The following is a 26,785-nucleotide window of genomic DNA, read 5'->3' as shown; positions in this document are numbered from 1 at the left end:
GTCCTAAATCCAATAATCTATTGAACTTCAACATCTGAAAGTTTAATAAGCATCTCAGAATTTACATGCTCCAAACTAAGTTCCTGATTTTCCTCTGAAACTTACTGCTCCTACAATCTTCCGAGGTCAAAAATCTGAACCCTAGGTCAGAACTCTTGGAAGTATTCTCACTCATCTCTTCTTTCATACTCTATGTCCAATCAATCAGAAAATCTAATCACTTTTACTTTCAAAATATATGTAGAATCTAATCACTCCTTAAGATGTCTATCGTTGCCTCCCTAGTCCAAGTCAATATCATTTCTCACCTAACTGGTTTCCCTACCCCTGCTTTTGTTCCCCTTTGGTTTGTTCTCAATGCAACAATCGGAGAGATTCTGTAATGTGTCAGATAATATATCCCCTCTACAAATCCTCCAATGGCACCTCAGTTCTCTCAGGGTAGAAATCAAAGTTCCTACAACGGTCTATAAGAATTTATAGTAACTGGTTCTTTGTTACTCTCCAACCTTATCTCCTACTACTTACACTCCACTGCTCTGCTCCACCATCACTGCATTCCTCTGTTACATCAATATACTAAGCGTGTTTCCACCTCAGGATCTTACACTCTGTGTGAAACACTCTTACTCCAGACATATTGTTCATTACCTGTACTACTTCTTGACCCTGACTACTCTATTTGAAATTGCTTTAAATTTTTCTTTACCACATGTATCACCTTCTAATATACTATATAATTAGCTCATCTGCAATGTTTATTGTTTTTTGTATTTCTGCCCTACTGGATTCTAAGTTCCATGAGGACAAGGCTAGACCTGTGTCTCAACTGAGTAAATGAAGAATAGATAGAGTCTATGGTAACTAGGAACACATAGCAGGGGAAAGCACATTTATAGTGTTAGAGCAGTAAAACACAGAAATGTAGAAGCATTTTTTAAGTTCCTTATTTTATAGAAGTATAGAAAATATCTCCTAATAAATTGGCTATGAGTAGTTACTATTTAAATAAAAACATTTAAAATATTCTATACAACCTAATATGTGATTATCATACTAAACTGTATCATCTATAAAGAAAATGATTAGGAGATTTTCAAATGAGCATAGGAAACAATTTTGAAGAAATTTAAAACTCATAAATTGAGTGTTTATGTTGAATAAGTACTATTAATCACAATTCAGAATTCTTAGATGAATAAACTTACTGAATTTAAAAGATGTCACAGTGCCATATGTATTGATTTTTATACCTTCAAATTAAATAAATATATGAAGGCCGTTTTCCCCATTAAGTTAACTACATGGTATAAAATAAATTCAAAACTCTTAAACTTACATCATGTTTTCATTAACTTAAAATGTTTTACTCCTAAAATAAAAATATTTTCAGTATCTCTTCAACAAAGATTTACATAAGCTAAATTTCATGTTGAAGGCTGTGGTATTTCACAAACAAACTAGTGTAATAATATTTTTTAAATAATAGATTACAATGCTTTCCTATGTAAGAAATTACTGACAATCCCCATTGACCAGTCACAAAACCATTGATGAGACTATCTTTAAGAATGAAACTGAATAAGGTCTCCTTAGAAACATAAAAGGACACCATTTTAAAGTTTTAGCAGCTCAAAAATGGAACACATATGCCAAAGAACACACACACACATAACCAATTCTATGCATGCACAATTCAATACACGCAATCCTTGCTTTGCACAAATTTCAGTTACCAAGATGATTTATTTATATAACACCAGTCCCCTCAACAGCATGGCTCAAGTTTTTCTTACCATGTCACATTAACTGTGAGTACTTGCATAATATAAAAAATTATCTGCTAGCTCTTAAGCTCTCATGAATCACTCCACAAATAACAGATGTACTTCATAATCAGTGACCAATCATATTCCTATTTTTCAAAATCTGTTACTGATTGGTCACTGATTATCTTAGTCAGTTCATGCACAGACAGCAAAGCACATAGTTGCATTGCCTCATTGTCTTTCAATGATAAACTCAAATGACACCTTAGAAAAATGGCTAATCAAGAGAAGGACTTGCCAACAAAGAGGAAGAAATAAAAAGTGATAACACTGAAAGTGAAATTCAAATCCAGTATAGGTGAAGATGAAGAAGAATAGCTGAATAAGAGAATGTTGACAGTCACTTTACAAGAGACTCTAAATATGCAGCCACAGGAAATTAGTGAAGGTGAATTTATCAACATGAAAGAGGAAAATGATAGTGACAAATGATGAAGATGTCCCAGAGGAAGAGAACTGGCAAAAATCTTCATATGAAAAAAAAAAAAAATCTCAGATACTTCACCACTTTCAAAGTTCAAGGATAAAATGTTGGAAGCTGATTCAAACTCACAAAGGAGTACAACACTCTTCCAAGGTATAGAAAACATGTTGGCTCTGTATATGTTATACGAAAGAATAAAGTAAACACTATTCAAACTACTCATGATACCTTTATATTTTTTTCTAAGACTTTATTTTTAGAGCAATTTTTGGTTAACAGCAAAATTGAGGGAAGGTACAGTGATTTCCTATCTATCCTCTGCCCCCCACACTTGCATAGCCTCCCTGTTATCAACATCTGCCACCAGAGTGGTACATTTTTTACCACTGATGAACCTAACTGACTCATCATAATCACCCAAAGTCCATAGTTTACATTAGGCTTCACTCTTGGTGTTGTACATTCGATGCATTTAGGCAAATGTGTAATGACATGTAACCATTATTATTGTCTCCTCGAGTATTTTCACTCCCCTGAAAATTCTCTGTGCTTTGCCTATTCAACCCTATTCCCTTGAACCCCTAGCAAATACTGATCTTTTTATTGTGTCCATAGTTTTGTCTTTTCCATAATCACATAGTTAGAATCAAACAGTATGTAGCCTTTTCAGATTGACTTCTTTCACTTAGTAATATGGATTTAAGATTTGTTAATGTTTTTTCATGGCTTGATACTAGTGAATAATATTTCATCATCTGATGTATTGGGTTGGCCAAAAGGTTCGTTTGGTTAATGAATACGTTGTTCAATAAAGTTACTCGTGAAAATGAAAAATGTGTCTTTTATTTTCACTTTAAACCAAACGAACTTTTTGGCCAAACCAATACTATAGTTTATTTATTCATTCATCTAATGAAGGACATCCTGGTTGCTTTCAAGTTTTTGGTAATTATGAATGAAGCTGCAGTAAACATCCATGTGCAGGGTTTTGTTTGATTTTTGTTGTTGTTTTGGTTTTTTGTGGGTTTTTGTTTTGTTTATTTTGCTTTGTTTTGTTTTGTGGACATGAATCTTCAATTCTATTTGGTAAATACCAAGGAGCACAACTGCTGCTGGATCATATGGTAATAGTATGTTTAGTTTTTTAAGAAGCAGCCAAACTGTCTTCCAAAGTGGCTGAACCATTTTGCATTCCCACTAGCAATGTATGAGAGTTTCTGTTGCTTCGCATCCTTTCCAGCATCTGGTGTTATGGATTTTCACCATTCTATAGGTGTGTAGTGGTATCTCATTGTTGTTTTAATTTGCATTTACCTGGTGATGTATGATGTGGAGCATCTTTTTGTATGCTTATTTACTATCTGCATATCTTCTTTGGTGAGGTGTCTGTTAAGGTTTTTGGAACCTTTTGGGAACCTTATGCATATGTTAAATCTTTTATAGTTGTCCCACAGTCCTTGGATATTCTCTTCCGTTTTTTCAGTCTTTGTTTTCTTTGCTTTTCAGTTTTTATGAATTCTACTTATATATACTCTAGCTCAGAGGTTCTTTCTTCAGCCATGCTCAGTCTACTAATAAACCCATCAAAGGCATTCTTCATTTCTGTTGCAGTGTTTTTCAACTCTAGCACTTCTTTTGGTTCTTTCTTTCTTAGGATTTCCATCTCTCTGCTTACATCGCCCAGCTATTCTTACATGCTGTCTGCTTTATCAGTTAGAGCCCTTATGATATTAATCCAGTTGTTTTAAATTCCCAGTATGATAATTCCAACATCCCTTCTATGCCTGGTTCTCATGCTTGCTTCATCTCTTCAGGTTTTGTTTTTTGGGTTTTTTTTGTCTTTTGATAGCTGGACATGATGGTCTGGATAAAAGGAACTGCTCTAAATAGACTGTTAGTAATGTGGTGGTGAGGTACGGAGGAAGGGGAAGCATTCTAGAGTCCTATAATTAGGTCTCAGTCATTTAGTGAGCCTATGCCTCTGTTCTGTGAACTTCACAAGTGTTTCTCATTTTTTTCCCTCCCTTTATTTTTTTCTTTAAATTTTTATTGGAGTAAAGTTGATTTACAATGTTGTGTTAGTTTCTGCTATACAGCAAAGTGAATCAGTTATACATATACATATATCCACTCTCTTTTAGATTCTTTTTCTATATAGGTCATTACAGAGTATTGAGTAGAGTTCCCTGTGCTATACAGTAGGTCCTTATTAGTTATCTGTTTTACATATAGTATAGTGTATGTATATCAATCCCAATCTCCCAATTTATCCCTCCCCTGCTCTTTCCCCCCTGATAACCATAAGTTTGCTTTTTACTTCTTCTTAACAAGGACTGCCCTCAGAGGAAACTAGTTGGCCAGAGTTTAATCTGCTGGGGTATCATCGGAGTCTAACTGTCCTGAGGGGAGGATATACTCCAGTCCAGCTGCATCAGCCTTCCACTTGGGAGAAGGGAAATAGCCAACTCTAACCTACTCTAGACATCTGTCCCATCTAAAGGGAGAGAAACATCTGTGTTAAGAAGAATAGTCTCTGATGTGTTTAAAAAGTCCTTTTCCCCTTCATCCTGCTAGAAGCATGAGGGGGTGTTTCTCTGACATATACAGTGGGATCATGGTCCAGTTCCTGGAAGTAACTCACAGGATTGTGAGGGGCCTCTGCTATATCTCCAAAATGTGTATTTAATAATCTAAGGGGAAAATGTAACATTCTATAAAGCAGGACAAAATTATTCTACCACAATTTTACTTTGTAGAAAGATCTAAATGTTCATATGCTTCCTCATTACTCTTTTATTCTGTTATTAATTTACTTGTAGAAACCTGGACAATCGTTCTGCCTTTGCTGTAACCTATTCCATACAACTCATCCTGAGTTTCATTACTTTTGCGTAGTAATTTCCATTCATCTTCTATTTGGATATGTTTAATTTGTTAATTTTTCCATTTGCTAATTTTTAGCAGAGAACATTCTAAAGGGTTCATTCAGTAAAAACAAAAAAAAAAATGAAAAACTACAAGCAACATATACGTTTCAAAAAAAATGGAAAGAATTTTTGACATAATGAATGATCCTTTATAATTACATCACATTTGTTATGTTCAAATCTTTTTTTATCTTTACTAGTTGTTTTTGTTGTTGTTTTGTCTTCTTCTATCAGTTATTGAGAAAAGTGTGATAGCCCAACTATGATTGGGAATGTATCTCTCATTTTAGTTTTGTCCATTTTGCTTTGTATATCTTGAAGCAATATTTATACAAATCTAGTACTGTTATGCCTTCCTATGAATTTATCCCTTTTGTCATTATGAAATGTCCCTCTTTACATTTAGTAACACCTCATGCCTTAAAGCCTAATTTTTGTGATGTTTTTTGAATTTTATTTTTATACAGCAGGTTCTTATTAGTTATCTATTTTATACATATTAGTATATATATATGTCAATCCCAATCTCCCAATTCATCCCATCACCCACCCCCAGCTTTCCCCCCTTGGTGTCCATATATTTGTTCTCTACATCTGTGTCTCTATTTCTGCCTTGCAAACCAGTTCATCTGTACCATTTTTCTAGATTCCACATATATGCGTTAATATACAATAGTTGTTTTTCTCTTTCTGACTTACTTCACTCTATATGGCAGTCTCTAGACAATCTTTTCTTTGGTTAGTGTTTACATGGTAACCCCTTTCACACAAATATTTTAACACCAAGAATGTCCAATATGATTAGAAGTCACAAATTTGATCCCATGATGTGTGGAAATGTAAATTTTAATTACATAACTTTATTTAATTTTTAAATTAACACGTACTAAAATTGACTTTAATTGATGTACAGATTTAGGATTTTTAATGCATGAATCTATTCATGCAACAGTCACCACCATCAGGACACAAAACAATTTCATTACTACAAACAAACTCCCTCATGCTATACCTTTGTATTCACACCCGCTTTCTGCCCTAAAACCTGGGAAGCACTGATTTATCTTGCTCCACTGTAGTCTGGTCTTTTGGGGAAAATATCATATTAATATAATCATACAATATGTGAACTTTGAGACTGGCTATTTTCACTCACCATAACATCTCTGAGATCTAAGTTGTTGAGTGTATCAAAAGTTTGCTCGTTTTTTATTGCTGAGGGTATTCTTTGTATGGAGGCACCAAAGTTTATTTGTTCATCCACCCTTTGCAGGGTATTTAGGTTGTTTCTAGTTTTGAACAATTATGATCTATTCATAGATCATAAACATCCATTAAAGATTTTTGTGTGAAAACAAGTTTTCATTTCTCTAGAGTAAATAAGTAGAAGTGGGAATACTGGGTCATTTGGTAAATGTATATTTAACTTTATAAGAAATTGTGGAACTGCTTTCCACAGTGGCTATACCATGTTGTATTCATACCAACAGTGTATGAATGTTCTACTTGTTCCAGATCTTCATCAGCAATTGGTATTGTCAGTATTTTTGTTTTAATTTTAGCCATTTTAATGTGCATCTTGATGTGCTTTTAATTCACATTTCATTAATGGATATTTATATTAGACAAGTTTCATGTGCATATTTGTCATTAATGCATCTTCTTTGATGAAGTGCCTATTCAAGCCATTTGCCCATTTTTAAATTGGATTGTTTGTTTTCTTACTATTAAGATTTTATTTTTAACAGCTTTATTGAGTTATAATTTACATACCATAAAATATACTCATTTTAGGTATATGATTTAATGATTTTTAGTAAGTTTTTAGTTATGTAACCATCAACACAATTTAATTTTAGAATATTTCCATTACCTCAGAAAGAAACCTCACTTCCAATTTTGTAGTCACTCCCCATTCTACGTGCAGCCCTAGACAACCACTAAGCTATTTTCTCCTGCTACAGATTTGACTTTTCTGGAAGTTGATATAAATGGAATCATTTTATATCACATATAGTCTTTTGCATAGACTTGAAATTGTTTTCTCTGTTTTTAATTGGGTTATATGTCTTCTTATTAAATAGTGAGAGTTATTGTGTATTTTGAACACAATTCCTTTACTGGACATATTATTTGCAAATATTTCCTCCTTGCCTGTGGTTTGTCATTTTACTTTCTTTTTTTATTTTCATTTTTTACTTTCTTCCTTGCATATTTGAAAAGCAAAAAGTTTTAATTCTCATGAAGTACAGCATATCATTTTTCTCTTTTATTGTTTGTGCTTTTGTAGTCAGTTCTAAAAATTCATTAGCTATCCCAAGGTTGTGAAAATTCATTTTTATGTTTTTTTATGATAGTTTTATAGTTTTAGATCTCACATTTATATGTGATACATTTGGAGATTATTTTTATGTGTGGTGTGAGATAACCATATAATTTATCTTTTTGTATGTGGATATCTAATTGTCCTAGCACTGTTTGTTGAAAAATACAATTTACCCCCATTAAATTGCCTTGGCACAGTTGTCAAAAATCAATTGAACATAAATGTAAGTGTTTATTTCCAGACTCTTGATATTTTTGCTTCACTGATCTACATGTCTATTTTTATGCCAGTACTACACTGTCTCGATTACTGTAGCCCTGTAATAAATTTTGAAATATGGAAAGTATAAGTCCTTCAACTTTGTTTTTATTATTCAAATTTTTTGACTATTCTAGAAGGTCTGTACTTCCAAATTATTTTTAAGATCAGTTTTTTAAATTCTGGAATTAGAATAGGAAGTTTTATAAGGATTCTGTTGAATTTTTCAGTCAATTTGGAAAGTATTGTCAGCTTAACAATATTGAGTCTTCCAATCCATGATCATGGACTGTCTCTCCATTTATTGAGGTCTTCTTTAATTTGTTTCAACAATGCGCTGTAGTTTTCAATGTATGTCTCAATTCTTTTATTAAATTTCTTCCTATGTTTATTAAATTATTCTTTTTGGTGCTACAGAATAGACTTTTTTGAAGTTCATTTTTAGATTGTTCATAACTAGTATATAGAAATACAATTCATTGAACTTGTATTCTGTGACCTTGCTGAACTTATTAATTCTAATGGGTTTGGGGTATTGTGGATTCCTTAGGAAGATCATTTCATCTGCTAATAAAAACAGTATTACTTCTGTCAGTAATAAAGACAGTATTCCTGTTGAATCTGGATGCCTTTTATTTCTTTTCTTTCTTTCTTTTTTTTGTAGTTGTTATTGTTGCTGTTGTTTACTGTTTTTTTTCATGTCTGATTTTTCTCTTTAATTATATTTTCATGATACCTTATTAAGGTAATTTGAGCACAAATTATTCAATGATAGAAAATGACAGAAAAACAATTTTAAAAATCACCTCCATTCATTCATTAATTTAGTCATACAATAAATATGTATCAGGTGCCAAATATGTGCAGTCATTATCCTAGATGCTATGAATATATTTATTATCTAAGTATATATCCAATAATGTATTATTATCCCAGTTTAGAGGTTATCTATACCTTCTTTCTTCCATTTGCACAGTTAAATAAGCATTTACATCATCACAACTTAAATACCTGCAGATTGGGTACTCCTTTTGCTTGATGGACAACATCATCTTTCTGAGTTTAAGGATAACAGAGTGGAACTGCCACAGGCCACTTCAAAAAGGAGTTTAATATGGTATAGGCCATATTAAACAAAACTGAAGGAAATTAATTCCTAGTGCACCCAAAGAACTTACAGAGTCTCCAAGTATAACATGCAACATTTCTATTTAATCATTGAACCACTGAGCACTAGTTGCCCTGACTGATGTTACATAAAAGACCTTAGTACTCTCCATACAAGAAATTCTTCTAAAAGGAGAGATTTGAAAGAGAAATAACCTATAATGCACTACCCTGATGGAACAGTTTCTGTTGAAAAGTTATAACAATATTAAAAAAAGTTTTGTTATTTTTTAATCCTTAGATCAGAATTTTGGTGTGAACTTATTTTTCTTTCTACTCTGATCACAACTAGCTAAGAACCACATTAAATAAGTTATCTTTGTTTATTTTTGTCTCGAGCTTACCACAGCAACATTTTTTAAATTCTCAAGTGTTAATTTCATTTTATTCAATATAGTTTTAGAGTGATTTAGGTTGAGTGTCTACTGTGCCTGATATTGCCTAAGTCTCCTTGAATACATTGTGTTATGTAATGTCATTTTAACCTCATAATCATACTCTACGCTATGTTTATTCCCATTTAGCAAAGTTAAGAAAACTATTCCTTTTAAAAATTGTGTACACGCTTAAGTTTTTATTTGTAAACAATTATTCACCCATCCATCTGTCCAAATACTCAACAACTATTTGCAGTCACTATTCAACAATGATGTTGACTACTATAGATACTTTGTTAGGTACTACAGAACACAGAGAAGAATAAATCATACCTCCAATGAGCTAAAATCATTATGAGCATAATGCTGTTGCAGCACTGAGGAGGTAAAAACTAACTCTGCACAGAGAGAGGGAAGGAATCTACAGTGATCAGTCTGTAATCTGAGTGGAAATTAAAGGATGGTTAGAAGTTTTCCAGTCATACAACTTTAGAATAACATATGAAGCAAAAGAAAAATCACTTCAGCAAGGAAACTAGCATGTGAAAAACATGAAATTATTATCTGAGCTGGATAATGTCCATTTTTCAATTCATATCTACTCACTGTCTATTCTACTCTTTTTTCTGCCCCTCCCCACCAGGCTGACTACTTCTGTAGACTGACTGTATCAATAGGGTCCCTCACTCTTGGGTCTCTTCTTGGCTTTTTCTAATGCGAGACCTCTGGAGGGGATGGGAAGAAGGAGAGTGCCTTTGGGATATATCTACCACTCTTGCCTTTCAGGATTGCTGCAAACTGGCTAAGTCTCCAGCTGTATACATATCTCTTACCAAGTGCTCCTTCCTAGGGCTTCATCTCCTCACTTCAGATTATAGGATCCTGAATTTACAGACTAAAACAATGTCTACTATGGCCAGAAGCAAACTGGAAAACAGTAAAATCTATATTATTTCAGGCAAATATTACTTAATATAATCAAATAAACATCTGAAGACTGTACTCTCTTTATACCAAAAATTTTAAATGTATATAAGCATGTAAAGATCCAGAAACAGAGCTTAATAAAAATGCTACCAAAAGGAAAAATTATACCATATACCAAGAACAATTACAAAATGGAAAGGCTTACTTACTGAGAGCAGTAAAGTTATGTCAAAAAATTCTGTTTTGCAAAAGACATCATCTTTTTGATGAAAAAGACCCCTTCAATTATGTCAGGAAAAGAAGTACATGGTAAAGGACATTGGTCCTGTATTAGAGTGAAAAGGAAAACTAATAAAAGATGGCATTATAATGTGAGCTTCTGATGGATATTTCTGAGAATTTCTTCCTCTATGAAAGACAACAAAAAGTGACTTTAAAACTTGTTTAGGTGTTATGCTAATTGGAAGAGTAAAGAATCCAATCTTAGCTATTCTTTGTGAAACAGTCAGAGTAAGGAGACTCTAACGTATTTGAGAATCTATTTGGTGGGGAAAAATGGTAATGAGAAGCTCAGACAAACACCTAGGAAAATCGAGTGTGATCATATCAAAGATATATATTTCTTTAAAGGAAGAATAAAGTACTGACACTCATTTGAGAGAGATTGTATCCTGGGTTTGATAATTTCTTCTCAAGGTCCAGAGGGTATTTATTTGACCCTAAGGATCCATTTTTTTCATGCTTACTGTTGAGAAAATTATTATTCCAGGAGAGAGTCACAGAATAGGAAACGTTGATGCCACAGTGAATTCCTAATCACCAATTTCAAATTGGTCTTCAGCAGTGCCTGGAAGTTCTACCTACCTCTTTGGTCAACTGGCTCTCCCTTTCTACAATATTTCAACATTTCTTTATTTTCCTCAATCATTAATGTAATTCAATCTCCAGTGGTAATACTCTATTCCAAGCAGCAATCATCTCTCATCCAAACCAAAACAATAATGAGGTAACTTATCTTCTTCCTTCCATTCTTTCCCTCCTTCAATCCATTCTCCAGACTAAAATCTGATTACTCTCCCCTCCTGATTGAATCACCTCAATTACTTTCCAGAGGACAAAATTCTATAACCTGAACTACAACTTCGTTTCAAATCACTTTCCCCCTTCACTTTCAGCATTTCAATTACATTAGCCCTTAGTTCCTCAAGTGCACAATGCACCCACCCTTACCCATCAAATTGGTTTCCTAGGGCTACTGTAACAAACTAGCACAAACTGAGTAACAACAGAAATTTATGTCTCACATTTCTAGAAGCTAGAAGTCTGAAATCAAGGTGTTGGCAAGGGCCATGCTCCCTCTGAAACCTATGAGGAAATTCTGCCTTGCCCCTTCCTAACTTCTCGTGGATTGCTGGCAGTCTTTGACATTCCGTGGCTTGTAGATACATCACTCAATCCTCCATCTTCATGTGGCAATCTCTGTGTGGTTCTCTGTTTCCAAAGTTCTCCTTTACACCTTATATTGAATTAGGGCCCATCATAATGACCTCATTTTAACTTGATTACCTATATAAAACTCTATTTCCACATAAGATCACCTTCTGTGATATTGGGTGTTAGGACTTCAATGTACCTTTTTTAGGGGGACACAATTCAACCCATAAAAAACCACCATTAACACAGGAGTTTTTCACATGTTGTTTGTTCCCCCAGAAATCTTTGCAACGCTCACCCTTCTGTACCTTGCCTAGTCACCCTTTCAAGTTTCAACCCAGAATGCTTTTCTTAGGGAAGACTGATTCACAATCTAAATGTTTTCCCCAGTAAATGCACTCACACAGCCATAAACATTGCCTTTGTAACACTTATTATATTTGTAATTTTATGTTTATTGGTGAGATTATTTGATTAGTATCTATCTACTTCACTAGACTGTGAGTTCTGTGAAGGTCATTTTTTCTCATTGTTGTATTACTACAGTATCTGGGATACTACAGTAGACATCCAAGAAATGTTGGCTGAATGAATGAATAATAGATCAGACCAGAAATGACAAAAATGTCAGCTTGAAGTTTCAAAATGTCTACTTTCACTAAAGTGTTAGTTAGTGAGAACATAAATTGACTGTTTCCATACAATCCAACTAAAACAATATTCTACCTGTCAGGAAATAATTTCTCTAACATTAAACTAATTGACAAAAAAATCAATAAGAAATTTGTAGTTTATTTTGAATTGTCCATGCTGTAGTAGCTGTACAAGACTCTAAACCTGCTCACATCACTCAACTTCTCATTACAGTCTCAAAAAATCAGCTGTCTAAATATTCAAATAGCATTCATAAATTTCCAGGCAAGCGAAAAAGCAAAGATTATGATAAGATTGAGAAATAGTCAGTTCAGTACAACAAAATTTATTGATAAGTACTGTGTCTGACTCTGGAAACACCATAAAGTAACAGTTCAATGTAATGAGAGAAATGCTATGGTGATTTATAGTCCATCGCAATGGGAACAGAAATGACCAATCACAATTATTGCCTTTATATATTTGACTTTCGTCTTTAATATTGCACATAAATGCTTTTGAATTTAGAGACAAGATGCGACTTCTGATTCTCTTCAAGTCATCTACCTTATATATTTTTCTTTCTCTCCCACAATTCCTTAAACGAGTGGTTATATTCAAAGCCATAATCTGTACCTACGTAGACTTTGAGGATTGGCAGAACTGGTTTAGAATTCCAATTCCTACCATTTGGGACATTTTTAAATACTTTACTTAATCTTTAAGCCTCAGCTTTCTTTTCTGTAAAATAGGATAATATTAGTTGATTTATTGAATTTTTCTGGATACTAAATGTATATATATGTATATATATTGTGTGCAATAAGTTGTCTAGTCATGCTTAGCAATCAATATATGTTGCTATTATTATCTTTACCAACATAAGCATGAGAGGTGAATTTTAAACAATTTTCAGTTTCAAACATGTGTATTTTATTTTCTTTGTATGATTCACTTTATTTCCCTAAACCAAGGTACCATTTTGATTACTTTTTTCATATCTAACATTCACTTTTGCCTAATAGCTGTCATACATAATAAATTAAGAGTACTTTCTTTAAGTAAATTACAACTAAAGTTAACGTTATGAATAGTAGGTAGATAAGTTCCAATATATCTACTGAAGATCTAATTCTGCGTAATAGTTACAAAAGCAAAGAGCAGTAAACAAGTTAATGAATTACCCTTATTTTGAAATAGTTACATTCATAAGATTAAATGTTTTTGGTTTAAGTAATACTCATTCTTTGATAAAAATATTACCTTTGAAAATTTTTCATACATAAAAATATATTTGAGAAACACAAAATGGCCGATAGTAAAAATAATACAATTAAATAAGAATGTGTTTTATTGATAGAAATGCCAAAATATAATTCATTTGGTGTATGTTATTTTCTACTCTGAGTATTAGCCATAATTTGGCAATTAGCCATTTTACCCAATTTAAAACTGGAATTTAATTCTCCCAGACATATTCTTACTATTTTACCAAGTGCATAAAGCTTGACTTCCGTTACCATATTCAAACAGTTTCTAATTTCTCAAAAAGTTGCACTCTAGGGCTTCCCTGGTGGCGCAGTGGTTGAGAGTCCACCTTCCTATGCAGGGGACACGGGTTCGTGCCGCGATCCGGAAGGATCCCACCGCAGCTGGGCCCGTGAGCCATGGCCGTTGAGCCTGCGCGTCCGGAGCCTGTGCTCCGCAACGGGAGAGGCCCCAACAGTGAGAGGCCCGCGTACCGCAAAAAAAAAAAAAAAAAAAAAAAAAAAAGTTGCACTCTAAAAATCATATGTAAATATTTTAGAGCCTTAAATATATTTTCCTATAACAATTATGTTATATATAGTTACATAGATAAATACTATGGAGATTTATATGATACAGTATGAATTCAATTTTAGCGGTAATAGGAAAGCATAGCCTCAGTCAAACTTGATTTATTCATCCTTATCTAAACCCTGAACTTGTCTCTGGATGCTTTTAAATGGCTATGTTGACAATATCCTTCTGAGGGATTCCTCATTTTGTCAATCACGTAGACATTATCCATATTAGTTGTCTTGAATTTTCTTTTAAAAAGTTAAACATACATAAGAAAAATGGAGGTCTTGGGGTACAGAATTCATATTTTTAAGCACTTAATACGCATCTTTCCAATTCCATCCAGCAGACATATGAGTTCTGATAATGTGTTAGGCACAGCAGCAAATAATCAATACCTTTCACTTACATTATTTCTATTGATCGTTACTTCACCACTAAGGGGGGGGGTTCTTATTTCTATTTTAAAAATAATGGAGTTCAAAAAGTTAAATAAGTGACAGGATAGGGTTTGAACCTTGATCTGCCTGATTCCTAACACTATGCCATAATTATTCTATGCTGCCTTTATACAAGCAAAATCTTTTTCAGTTTGTTTACCAGAAGAGAGATAACCCTGGCCCTGGAAACTCCTCTGAAACTCATTTTAAACTCCATTAACAAGATAGCCAACAAAATGGTTTTGCTTGTTTTTATATAGGTATATGGCCATTATTGATCCCTTGAAGCCCAGACTGTCTGCCACTGCAACCAAGATTGTCATTGGAGGCATTTGGATTCTAGCATTTCTACTTGCCTTCCCTCAGTGTCTTTACTCCAAAACCAAAGTCATGCCGGGCCGTACTCTTTGCTATGTGCAATGGCCAGAAGGTCCCAAACAACATTTCACGTAAGTTAACACTCTATTACAATTTTCAACTAAATGTGTTGAACACGTAATGAACTACAGGTTGGGAGCAACTATTACATAGTTAAGCCATAGACATTTCCCTCAAGGGCTCACACATTACTTGGGAAAGAGACACGTAAAAATACTATACTACAATATGATATAGTCAATTCGTTTGTATAAGTTACAAAGGTTTCTAACTGGAAAAATGTGAAGACCTCTATGTGGGGTAGCTCTGGAGCGTTTCTGGAGGAACTGATAAGATCACTGGAAATGAAAGTGCAAAGGAAAGCCAGGTTGTTATCCACTGAGAAATGAGCCAGAAGGGAGGAACTGAAACCCAAAGGTGCAGATTGCTCTTTTAAGAAGCCTGGCTGAAGGGAAAGGAAGTCTTAGTAGGTTCTAGGTTGTGTTCCTTTGTTTTAGCATTAAAGAAACTTAAGCACTAGGTTAGAAAGGAAATAGGAATGCTATATGATAGAATCTGATATTTCATAATTTGAACCCACCTTAAGAAAAGCAAATTAAAAAAACATAATTGTTCAATTGTTTGCATTTTGGTTTTTATGCTGACCATTTAAATTTTATTTCAAAAAATTCTTATTTAGTGAACTATTTTTTCCTTTAAAAATAACAAATGATGCAAATACAGTGATCATCTTTTAAAGCAGCCATTTTATCAAACTCTGCTCTACTCAGAGTGCAGATTTTTAAAGAAAAACATTAAGAAGTACTTATTAAAGGAAAAGCAGGCAGCAGTTATTAAACTGAGGACTGTATCTATCCATTATATACTATTAATAATTCTTAGGTTGTATGATAACAAAATTTATTTAATCAAAATAATAAAATTAAATTATTTGTTGACTTAATTCTCCATTGACTTAGTTAATACTTAATAAGCTATCAGGGTACAGAAATCAAGAAGATTTAAGATTCCCTTTACCAAAAAAAACACAAAAAAAACCTGGGATTGAGAAGACTAGCATGCCAAGTTCTTTAATTACTTTAAAGCCTTCATAAGATAGTAGAAGCCACCCAAAAGTTTATACAAATTCTAATTTGGCTATTATGTTATTGGTTGCCCTTCTAGTCCTCCCTAATTGCATCCTGATAATTTTTATTGAAAGCTATGAAATCCCAAAATTTAGTTATAATTTATAGTATAATAATTTTGATGTGACTAACACACCTGTATATTATTTACCAAATTTAATGATGCAATCAAAATGTACCATGACTTTGGAAAAATGCCAGTGTGACTCAGAGCATCTAGTTACATTTTCTTCATTTGGTTGAAGAATGATTTATTTCAAATATGACTGATGTTGTAGGATATATGTAATAGTTTTACATAAGAGAAAATATGTCAATTCATCAGTTTAATATGTCCCATCTCTTTTCCTCCGATTATACATTTAATTAGGTTAGCTCAATGACTACCAAGCAGAGAAAAGGCATTCATCCTGAGCTTCTATGCAAGGGAGAACGTGTGTAGTTTAAATGAGCACTACAGTTCAGCTATAGTTTTCATACACGAAGTAAAGATTGACAAAGATCAACTGGTAGCATCTGGATGATTGTAAGTGACAATAACATAATATTGTGATGGGTTTGTGAAATGAGGACTTAGAGAAAATGTGGGAATAATCTTTGGCATGTTCAATTATGACTTAAAATGGAATGAATTCAAAGTCTTACTATTTCATTCCAATATACTCTTCAGCATATATTTTTCTTATTTCTTACAGTTACCATATTATTGTTATTATACTGGTGTACTGTTTCCCATTGCTCATCATGGGTATCACATACACCGTTGTTGGAATCACTCTCTGGGGAGGAGAGATCCCAGGGGACACCTGTGACAAGTATCATGAGCAGCTAAAGGCTAAAAGGAAGGTACTGTTTCATATAATTTATCCAGCATTTGTGTGAAGAGAAGGGAAAAAACCTAGTTATGGCATTTTAATATAATATGATTTGATGCTTGACTCCTACTTTTTTCCTGTTTTTTTTAATCAACTTTTAATTTTACTTTCCTTTTATCTTCTATAAGCCACTGGCCATGTACAATATCAGTCTGGGATTTTGTTACTTCCTTACAGAAAGACTTTTTATTACCTTTTGCAGAGTATTCTTAATTACACCACGTGAAACTTCTGAAATTTCACTGTAGGAGTCCCAGTGGATTGTACTTCTGCAGCTCTAGCTATCTTTGTCCTTTATTGAACAGAATGCCTCTGATGTACTATATAGTCTTTCAGAAGTTTCATTTATCCCACATGCCGCGGAGCAACTAAGCCTGTGTGCCACAACTACTGAGCCTGTGCTCTAGAGCCCGTGAGCCACAGCTACTGAGCCCGTGTGCCACAACTACTGAAGCCCATGCACCTTGAGTCTGTGCTCCACAACAAGAGAAGCCACCGCAATGAGAAGCCCGCACACCACAATAAAGAGTAGCCCCCACTCGCCGCAACTATAGAAAGCCTGCACATGGCAATGAAGACTCAACACAGCCAAAAATAAATAAATAAATAAATGTGTTTAAAAAAATGTATATTATCATTCAGGTATACATTTTAGTAGTAGATTTTCTAGGGAAATTAAAGTCAAAAACCATGAAATTATCTTTTTAAGTTTCTGTCATGTATAACACAATATTTCCCCAACAAAGAAAAATAAATATTGTAAGCACTTTTATATAGAAGTTCCTAATTTTTTACCAAGTATTTTTCATTAAGATATTTTGAGAAAAGTTTGTATTTTGGCTGATAAATCAAAGAACACCATTAGAACACACATGCTTTTTATACTTCTGAAATTATATAAATAGTTTAATTCATCAGGATATAATGAAAATTTATCCAACTGGGTATTTCAAAACCCCATTGTCTTAAAGGAAAATAACTAAAATCAAAACAAAGTCAAAAAACACCTAAAATTTATAACAGATATGAATAATATTATCATGAAATACTTCTAATTGAAGCAGTGAAGTGTAAAGAAAACTAATAGCTGTTCGTTCCCTCTCTCTAACTTCTACCCCACCGGGGATACAACTTGCAATCAGGTGTACCGCCTACCTCTAAGCTTTGCATTGATCGCAAATGTCACTTGCTTTGATTAAATCTTCTTCCTAAGTGGCAGTGGATAGGAATTATTTTGAAAAGCCTAGAAAAGTTTCTGTGTATTCCTTTCTAGTTTGCTACAGTACTTGAGAAGTGGAAGTGTTTATTCCTTTCGAAAAATAAGAAAAGATAGCACTTTAGGAGGAAATATCTGCAGCCCTTTAGTGCGTGGCAATCACTTGAAAAGATTCCTCTATGGATTACCCATTAATATTTCTCATGCTGCAATTACAGGTGCAGGGAAGATTGCAACCAAGTTTACACAATGTGGATTTCTCAAAGGAAAATTAAGTTTAGCATATGAAATCAATAACAAGTGCTACACCATCAACATAGAGAAATTTGTTGCATTTCTATACACTAATAGCAAACTATCTGAAAGAGAAATTAAGAAAACAATAACACTTACAATTGCATCAAAAAGAATAAAATATCTAGGAATAAGCTTAACCAAGGAGGTGAAACACCCGTACACTGAAGACAATGAGACAGTGATGAAAGAAATTGAAGAAGACACAAATAAGTGGAAAGATGTTTTGTGTTCATGGATTGGAAGAATTAATATTGTTAAAATGCTCATAGTATCTAAAGAAATCTATAGATTCAATGCAATTCCTAGCAAAATTCTAATAGCATTTTTCACAGAAATAGAACAAATAATTATAAAATTTGTATGGAACCACATACAAACACTGAATAGCCAAACCAATCTTGAGAAAGAAAAACCAAGCTGAAGTCAGAATGCTTCCTGATTTCAAACTATATTAAAGAGCTATAGTAATTAAAACAGTATGGTATTGGCATAAAAACAAACACATTTATCAGTGGAACAGAATAGAACCCAGAAAAGAACCCACACATATATGCTCAAGAAATTTACAACAAAGGAGCCAAGAATATACAATGGGGAAAGGACAGTCTCTTCAATAAATGGTGTTGGGAAAACTGGACAGCAACATATAAAAGAATGAACCTGGACCACTATCTTACAATTCTGAATACTTCAGAACATGCCCTTGTGAGAATAGTATCAATTATTGTCGATTTTATAAAATCACTCTTTATATGGATAGATTAGATTAAATCAAACTCTTCTAGTGGTTTCATAATATGTTTGTGTAAAATTTAGATGTAGCTGAAGTTTATTTATGTAAGTTGTGGAATGAGACTCCAGTATTATTTTCTAGATGTTTTCCTGTTATATCTACCTCCATTTATTGAGTAACCCATCTTTTTCAACACTAACTTAAAATGATACAATTATCATATTCTAAGTTCTCCAATGTGTTTGAGACTCAGTCTCCTTTCTACTCTGTTTTATCTGGCTGTTCATGCATTATCACCATACTGGTTAAATTAATGAAGCTTTATATGTACTTTAATATCTGATAGGGCAACTCTTCACCTCTATTTACTCTTTTTTTCCCAGAATTTTCTCAGTGATTCTTGTTTATTTTTACATATAAAAATTCATAAAATCATTTTGTTTAGTTAAAAATGATTTTTTGTTTATGGAATTAGATTATATTTAAACTTTGAGAGAATTGGAAAATACATATTCAGAGAAATATAGAATGGGTTGATGAATGGATAAACAAATGGCATTCTTTTATGTTACTCTTAGACAATTTAATGTAATGACTGGGAACAGAGACTCTTATTCAGTGTGCCAAGTTCAAATGCTGACTCTGGCACGTACCTTGGGGAATATAGCCTATCTGAGCCTCAGAGAGGTTACAATCCCTATAAGCTGAAATGAAAATAATAATAATGCATATACTATGTGGTTGTATAGGGATTAAATGAGGCAATACTTGTTAAGTACTTCAAAAAGTGCCTGGCACATAGAACTGTTCTCAGTAAATGGTACCCATTACTTTAGGCACTTTACTGTGAATATATATGCCAGTACTGTGAAGATAAGAAGACATCATGTGGTAGAATAGTAAAGAGGTATAAAACTGGCCATTTATCTTTTTAAACATAATATTGACCTACATTTTACAGTGAGTCACAGTTTCTAAATAACTCTCACATGAATATTATTTAATTCTCACAGTATCTATGTGATTTTTTCTTGTTTTACATAAAAATGAAATTGAATCTCAAACTCACAAAATTAATATGTAGCAGAACTTGGACTTGAATCTTGGACGAAAGTTTTTAGAGTTGAGTTCTTTTAGAGAACTTGCTCAAAGGACCAGGTTTCAGAAGGATACGTTACGTCTGAGTATTTATATTTTATATATATATATATATATATACATATATATACACATATATATGTATATACATGTATATACATGTATACATATACATGTATATGTGTATATACATGTGTATATATATATATATGTATATTCTCATACATAGACTGTACTAATCTTCACAATATCCCCAGGAGGTAAGCCTAGTGGAAACTATTTTCTTCCATTTTTAACAAATCAGGAAACTCAAGCTCTTTTACCTTGCTTAAGTAGTTCTTAATGTAGACTTAAATAGTCTTAACTAGACAGTTTGAATAATTGAAATTTCATTTATCTCAACAACAATATATCATTTAATATCCATTTACAATTCTTCAGTTTATAATTAAACCTCATTTAAAAATAAGTTCAAGTACTGTTAGAGTATACAAAAAAATAGAGGAGGAAAGAATAAGGTACTTTAAAATTAGGTTAGGTTAAATTAAAATGATGGCTGGTAATGTCCCTAAGAAATGTGGGGCATTTTATCACAGGTAAATTCCTAAATCTGTTGTAGACTACTGAACAAGAGAAGTGCTGTACTCACTATTGTCTCCTCAGTGCATAGCATAATGATTTCTGGATGGTGAATTAATAAATAATTGAAAGAATAAAGTTTTGTGAATCAGCTGCATTCTCATTTTATACATAAGAAAATGAAGTCATGTGATGTGACTTGCTAAAGGTCAAAAAACTTTAAACGGAGAACTAGTTCTGGAAATTAGGCTTCCCGAGTTCCAACCTGATACTCTGGCCCTAGACCCAGTACAGAGAGGAAAGATTTTAGTCTGAATCTTCAGGACAAAGTTCATGTCTTCAGGATTATATTATATCCTCAGGACCAAAAATGAGGTCTACTTATCTATTGCTGAATAAATGAAACTGTTCTTGAAAGTTTTCCATATTTTGTTAAATAAAAATATTTCTTAGCCCTGACACTAGTAAAATAATATAGGACTCTCCCCATTATAGATTATTGATATAGTATTCCAGTAAACAAAAATTTCATGTTAGTAAAAAGAATTTACACCATGCATATACTTTTGTTTTTACAAGGGTTTTCTATATCAGTTTGCTAGATGTCAACACATGTATTTTGTGATCAATAAATGGGTGTTAATTATTGGCGATAATGATTATATTAATTAAAAAAATTTTTATTGGAGTATAGCTGCTTTACAATGTTGTGTTAGTTTCTGCTGTACAGCAAAGTGAATCAGTTATAGATATACATATATCTACTCTTTTTCAGATTCCCTTCCCATTTAGGTCACCACAGAGCACTGAGTACAGTTTCCTGTGCTATACAGTAGGTTATCATTACAGCAGGTTGTCCATTTTATATATAGTAGTGTATGTCAATCCCAATCTCACAATTCATCCCACTTCCCTCACCCCCCTTGGTAACTATAAGTTTGATTTCTACATCTGTGACTCTATTTCTGCTTTGCAAATAAGTGTATCTGTACCATTTTTTTAGATTCCACATATAAGCCATATTATGCGATATTTGTCTTTCTCTTTCTGACTTACTTCACTCTGTATGACAATCTCTAGGTCAATCCATGTCACTGCAAATGGCATTATTTCATTCCTTTTTATGGCTGAGTAATATTCCATTGTATATATGTATCACATCTTCTTTATCCATTCCTCTGTTGATGGACATTCAGGTTGTTCCATATCATGGCTATTGTAAATAGTGCTGCAATAAACATTGGGGTGCATGTTTCTTTTTGAATTATGGTTTTCTCTGGGTATATGCCCAGGAGTGGGATTGCTGGGTCATATGGTAGTTCTATTTTTAGTTTCTTGAGGAACCTCCATACTATTCTCCATAGTGGCGGTACCAATTTACATTCCCACCAACAGTGCAAGAGGGTTCCCTTTTCTCTACACCCTCTCCATCATTCATTATTTGTAGATTTTTTGATGAAGGCCATTCTGACAGGTGTGAGGTGATACCTCATCGTAGTTGTGATTTGTATTTCTCTAGTAATGAGTGATCTTGAGCATCTTTTCATACATTTTTTGACCATCTGTATGTCTTCTTTGGAGAAATGTCTATTTAGATTTTCTGCCCATTGTTTGATTGGGTCGTTTGTTTTTGTGATATTGAGCTTCATGAGCTGTTTGTATATTTTGGAGATTAATCCCTTGTCAGTTACTTCATTTGCAAATATTTTCTCCCATTCTGAGGGTTGTCTTTTCATCTTGTTTATTGTTTCCTTTCTTGTTTATGGTTTCCTTTGTTGTGTAAAACTTTGAAGTTTAATTAAGCCCCATATTTTATTTTTGTTTTTAGTTTCACTACTTAGGAGGTGGATCAAAAAAGATCTTGCTGTGATTTATGTCAAAGAGTGTTCTGGCTATGTTTTCCTCTAAGCATTTTATAGTATCCAGCCTTACATTTAGGTTTTTAATCCATTTTTAGTTTATTTTTGCATATGGTGTTAGGGAGTGTTCTAATTTCATTCTTTTGCACCTAGCTGTCCTGTTTTCCCAGCACCACTTATTGAAGAGACTGTCTTTTCTCAATTGTATATTCTTGACTCCTTTGTCGTGGATTAGGTATTCATAGGTGCGTGGGTTTATCTCTGGACTTTCTATCCTGTTCCATTGATCTATATTTCTGTTTTTGTGCAAGTATCATACTGTTTTAATTACTGTAGCTTTGTAGTGTAGTCTGAAGTCAGGGAGCCTGATTCCTCCAGCTCCATTCTTCTTTTTCAAGATTGCTTTGGCTATTCAGGGTCTTTTGTGTTTCCAAACAAATTGTAATTTTTTTTGTTCTAATTCTGTGAAAAATGCCATTGGTAATTTGATACGGATTGTGTGGAATCTGTAGATTGCTTTGGGTAATATAGTCATTTCCACATTATTGATTCTTCCAATCCAAGAACATGGCATATCTCTCCATCTGTTTGTATCATCTTTGATTTCTTTCATCAGTATCTAATAGTTTTCTGAGTACAGTTCTTTTGCCTCCTTAGGTAGGTTTATTTCTAGGTATTTTATTCTTATTGATGTGATGGTAAATGGAATTGTTTCCTTAATTTCTCTTTCTGATCTTTTGTTGTTAGTATATAGTAATGCAAGAGATTTCTGTGTATAAATTTTGTATCCTGCAACTTTACCAAATTCCTTGATGAGCTATAGTATTTTTCTGGTAGCATCTTTAAGATTTTCTATGTATAGTATCATGTCATCTGCAAACAGTGACAGTTTTAGTTCTTATTTTCTAGTTTGGATTCCTTTTATTTCTTTCTCTTCTCTGATAGCCATGGCTAGGACTTACAAAACTATGCCAAATAAAAGTGGTGAGTGGACATCCTTGTCTTGTTCCTGATCTTAGAGGAAATCTTTCAGCTTTTCACCATTGGGTATGATGTTAACTGTAGGGTTGTCACATATGGCCTTTAATATGTTGATGCAAGTTCCCTCTATGCCCACTTTCTGGAGAGTTTTAATCATAAACTGGTGTTAAAAGTTGTCAAAAGCTTTTTCTGCATTTATTAAGATGATTATATGGTTTTTATTCTTCAGTTTGTTAATGTGGTGTATCACATTGATTTGCGTATATTGAAGAATCCTTGCATCCCTGGGATAAATCCCACTTGATCGTGGTGTATGATCCTTTAAATGTGTTGTTGGATTCTGTTTGCTAGTATTTTGTTGAGGAGTTTTGCATCTATGTTCATCCGTGATATCAGCCTGTTATTTTCTTTTTTTGTGATATCTTTGTCTGTTTTTGGTATCAGGGTGGTGGTGGCCTTGTAGAATGAGCTTGGGAGTGTTCCTGCCTCTGCAATATTTGGAAGAGTTTCAGAAGGGTAGGTGTTAACTCTTCTCTAAATGTTTGATAGAATTTGCCTGTGCAGCCGTCTGGTTCTGGGCTTTTGTTTGTTGGACGTTTTTAAATCACACTTTCAATTTGAGTACTTGTGACTGGTCTGTTCATATTTTCTATTTCTTTCTGGTTCAGTCTTGGAAGGTTATGCCTTTCTAGGAATTTGTCCATTTCTCCATTTATTGGTGTATAGTTGCTTATTATAGTCTCTTATGATCTTTGTATTTCTGTGGTATCCATTGTAATTTCTCCTTTTTCATTTCTAATTTTGATTTGAGACCACTCCCTTTTTTTCTTGATGAGTCTGGCTAAAGATTTATCAATTTTGTTTATCTTCTCAAAAAACCAGCTTTCAGTTTCACTGATCTTTGCTACTGTTTTCTTTGTCTCTATTTCATTTATTTCTGCTCTCATCTTTATGATTTCTTTCCTTCTACTAACTTTGGGTTCTCTCCATTCTTCTTTTTCTAGTAGCTTTAGGTATAAGGTTAGGTCGTTTGTTTGATATTTTTCTTGTTTCTTAAGGTAAGATTGTATTGCTATAAACTTCCCTCTTAGAACTGTTTTTGCTGTGTCGCATAGATCTAGGATCGATGTTTTCATTGTCATTTGTCTCTAGGTATTTTTTGATTTCCTCTTTGATCTCCTCAGTGACCCATTGGTTATTTAATAACATATTGGTTAGCCTTCATGTATTTGTGTTTTTTATAGATTATTTCCTGTAACTGAGTTCTAACCTCAGAGTGTTGTGGTCAGACAAGGTGCTTGATATGATTTCAATTTTCTTAAATTTATCAAGGCTTGATCTGTGACCCAAGATGTGATCTATCCTGGAGAATATTCCATGTGCACTTGAGAAGAAAGTGTATTCTGCTGCTTTCAAATGGAATGCCCTGTAAATATCATTTAAGTCTATTTGGTCTAATGTGTCATTTAAGGCTATGTTTCCTTATTAATTTGCTGTCTGGATGATCTGTCCATTGGTGTAAGCGGGGTGTTAAAGTCCCCCACTATTATTGTGTTACTGTTGATTTCCCCTTTTACGGCTGTTACCATTTGCCTTATATATTGAGGTGCTCCTATGCTGCATACATAAATATTTACAATTTCGTATCTTCTTCTTGGATTGATCCCTTGATCATTATGTAGTGACCTTCCTTGTCTCTTGTATCAGTCTTTATTTTCAAGTCTATTTTGTCTGATATGAATATTGCTACTCTGGCTTTCTTTTGATTTCCATTTGCATGGAATATCTTTTTCCATCTCTTCACTTTCAGTCTGTATGTATCCCTAGGTCTGAAGTGGGTTTCTTGTAGACAGCCTATATAGGGCCTTGTTTTTGTATCCATTCAGTCAGTCTAAGTCTTTTGGTTTGAGCATTTAATCCATTTACATTTAAGGTAATTATTGATATGTAGTTCTATTGCTAATTTCTTAATTGTTTTGGTTTTGTTTTTGTAGGTGTTTTTTCTTCCTTTCCTCTTGTTCTCTTCGTTTGTGATCTGATGACCATCTTTAGTGTTGTGTTTGGGCTGCTTTTTCTTTTGTGTGTGTGCATCTATTGTAGTTTTCTGGTTTGTGTTTTCCATGAGGTTTTGATAAAGCAGTCTATATATATATACAAGGTTGTTTTAAGTTGCTGGTCTCTTCGTTTCAAATGCAATTCCCATTTCCAACTTCTCTTCTCACTGTTGCTGACTTTAATATTATATTTTTTATGGATGATTTCCTGCCTTTATTGTATGTTTGCCTTTACCAGTTAGCCTTCCCATTTGTGATTTTCTTGTTTCTAGTTGTGGTCTCTTTGAAGTTTTTTTTTTCCCTGCCTAGAGAACTTCCTTTGGCATTTGTTGTAGGGCTGGTTTGGTGGTGCTGAATTCTCTTAGCTTTTGCTTGTCTGTAAAGCTTTTGATTTCTCCATTGAATCTGAATGACAGCCTTGCTGTGTAGAGTGTTCTTGGTTGTATGTTTTTCCCTTTCATTACATTAAACATATCATGACACTCCCTCCTGGCTTGCAGAGTCTGTGCTGAAAAGTCATCTGATAACCTTATGGGGATTCCCTTGTATGTGATTTGTTGCTTTCCCTTGTTGTTTTTAATATTTTTTCTTTGCATTTAATTTTTGTTAGTTTGATGAATATGTATCTCGGCATGTTCCTTCTTGGGTTTATCCTGTATGGGACTCTGTGCCTCCTGGACTTGGGTGACTATTTCCTTTTCCACATTAGGGAAGTTTTTGACTATAATCTCTTCAAATATTTTCCCAGGCCCTTTCTCTTTCTCTTCTTCTTCTGGGACTGCTGTAATTCAAATGTTCTTGTGTTTGATGTTGTCGCATAGGTCTCTGAGACTGTCCTCTTTTCTTTATTCTGTTCCATGGCAGTGATTTCCACCATTTTGTCTTCCAGCTCACTTATCCATTCTTCTGCCTCAGTTATTCTGCTATTGATTCCTTCTAGAGTATTTTTCATTTCAGTTATTGCATTGTTCATCTCTGTTTGTTTGTTCTTTAGTTCTTCTAGGTCTTCATTAAACATTTGT

General features: G+C 33.5%; 1 protein-coding gene across 1 annotated transcript in view; it reads left to right on the top strand.

Moving 5' to 3' along the window:
• TACR3 (tachykinin receptor 3) overlaps positions 1 to 26,785 on the top strand; it is a 61,639-nt gene that overhangs the window by 9,240 nt on the left and 25,614 nt on the right. Inside the window, exons 2-3 of the mRNA XM_027102818.1 lie at positions 14,827 to 15,015; positions 16,767 to 16,917. Of these exons, the coding sequence (XP_026958619.1) occupies positions 14,827 to 15,015; positions 16,767 to 16,917 (340 nt within the window). The remainder of the gene's footprint in view (positions 1 to 14,826; positions 15,016 to 16,766; positions 16,918 to 26,785) is intronic.

This window comes from Aethalodelphis obliquidens, unplaced genomic scaffold (assembly GCF_003676395.1).
Source record: "Aethalodelphis obliquidens isolate GAN/ISIS:26980383/991018 unplaced genomic scaffold, ASM367639v1 scaffold6, whole genome shotgun sequence".
NCBI lineage: Eukaryota > Metazoa > Chordata > Mammalia > Artiodactyla > Delphinidae > Aethalodelphis > Aethalodelphis obliquidens.
Note: the sequence above shows the minus strand (reverse complement) of the source record. Positions and strands in the feature narration are given on the sequence as shown.